Raw genomic sequence first — 1,555 nt, 5'->3', positions numbered from 1 at the left:
CGGATTTGTAACTGATGATGTAATGTTACCGGAACAGATGTGGCATCGAAAATGCCCGAGAGGTATCAAATGTTTAATAAAAAATGGCGGCGCCCATGACACCTAGGAGGGTGTACTTGCAAAGGAATATTTGCGTAATTTGTGGGTTTTGCTTTGAAACGAGAGAGACAGACTCCTTAGGAAATGTTGAGATTAAAACGCGTTTTAATCTGAAATTGAAATTAACAAACGATAGACTTCAAAACATTGCTGAAGTCTTAGGGTCTCTGGAGAACTTAGACGTTGGACAAAAAGGTATTTGTATTAAGTGTAACAGATCTGTAGAAAGGATTTTACGACTTGGAGCGGAAGTTCGAGAATTAACAGAACAGATACAAAACCACTTTAGCAGAACCCAGGAAAGACTAACAGTGGTGTTACGATCACCGGGTTTAGTTACGAAACGTTTGGCAAGTAGTCCAGTATTAGTCCAGCCAAAGAAAATCACTAAGTTTCCAAGTGTTCAAGTTGTTGTTCCCGTTGAAATCAGGCCTTTCAGGGATATAACTTCAACATTCACAACACGTAATTCACAAAGACCAGAAACAGAGTTACAATCAAATCTTGCAAAACCAGTAAGAAGAAGTTTATCCAAGGACTTAAACTCGGCACAAATTGATTCAATTGAGATATATGATGGAAAGATAGAGGTAAGAAACAACATTATTAATTAAATTTATCACTGTTAATAGCATAGCTCCATCAAACATTGGATGTGATTGGTGAGTGAATATGCAAATTTAGCAAAACATTTCTGTGCCAAAACTGATACAAAGAATTTTTAAAAAGTTAATTCATCATGTTCATTGCCAACAATATACAGATTGGTTATTCCATTTCATTTCAGTTGATATTTAGTAGAGCACTAGCTTAATTTTTATCTTAAAACTATTTTTCATTTCTTTTCACAGATGCAGAGAGCTATTAACATTATCAATGTTAAAGAAAACCATGGTATGTATTTTGATAAATTTGGTGAACAACAATTAAGGTGATATACTTTACGAAGCATTGCATAATTTAAAATAAGATGCTTATCAAACTAATGTGTTTGCTGCCATTGTTTAGTCCAGCCCATATGTATGGAAGAAAAACAGAGTGAAAAAATGCCCCCTCTAGATGGATCTGTTGAGGTTGATTTAATTTAAAGTGTAGCTTATGTTTCTTATTCAATTACGTTCATGAATTTTGTTACCGTTCGCTTATTTTCTTGACATCGTTATTAGTACAAATATATGCAAAGCAATTCAGTACTAACAATTTTTAAATTATAAATTCAATCCAGACCAACACACATTCATAAGTGACATTTCAAACCCGTTATTTTTTTAGCAAAAGTCAAACCTTGATTGGAATATATTCAAAATATAACCAAATGATGGGATATATTAATTTGTATTTAAACAAGAACAACCAATGCAACTGAAGTTGAAATTAATCAAAATGTTCATCCTTTTTTTTTTCTCTTGATTTCCATATTTTGTACACTTTTACCCTCCAATGATAATGTTGACTC

The 1,555-nt window shown here is 33.0% G+C and overlaps 1 protein-coding gene across 1 annotated transcript; it reads left to right on the top strand.

Moving 5' to 3' along the window:
- Nucleotides 1–1,034, top strand: LOC134243098 (uncharacterized). The gene is made up of 2 exons (XM_062725313.1): nucleotides 1–689; nucleotides 951–1,034. The coding sequence occupies exons 1-2, from the start codon at nucleotides 84–86 to the stop codon at nucleotides 1,032–1,034; spliced, it is 690 nt and encodes a 229-aa protein (XP_062581297.1). The 5' UTR covers nucleotides 1–83.
- The last annotated feature ends 521 nt before the right edge of the window (nucleotides 1,035–1,555 follow it).

Source organism: Saccostrea cucullata, unplaced genomic scaffold, assembly GCF_032062105.1.
Source record: "Saccostrea cucullata isolate Sc308-1 unplaced genomic scaffold, CSIRO_AGI_Scuc_v1 ctg973, whole genome shotgun sequence".
Classification (NCBI taxonomy): domain Eukaryota; kingdom Metazoa; phylum Mollusca; class Bivalvia; order Ostreida; family Ostreidae; genus Saccostrea; species Saccostrea cuccullata.
Note: the sequence above shows the minus strand (reverse complement) of the source record. Positions and strands in the feature narration are given on the sequence as shown.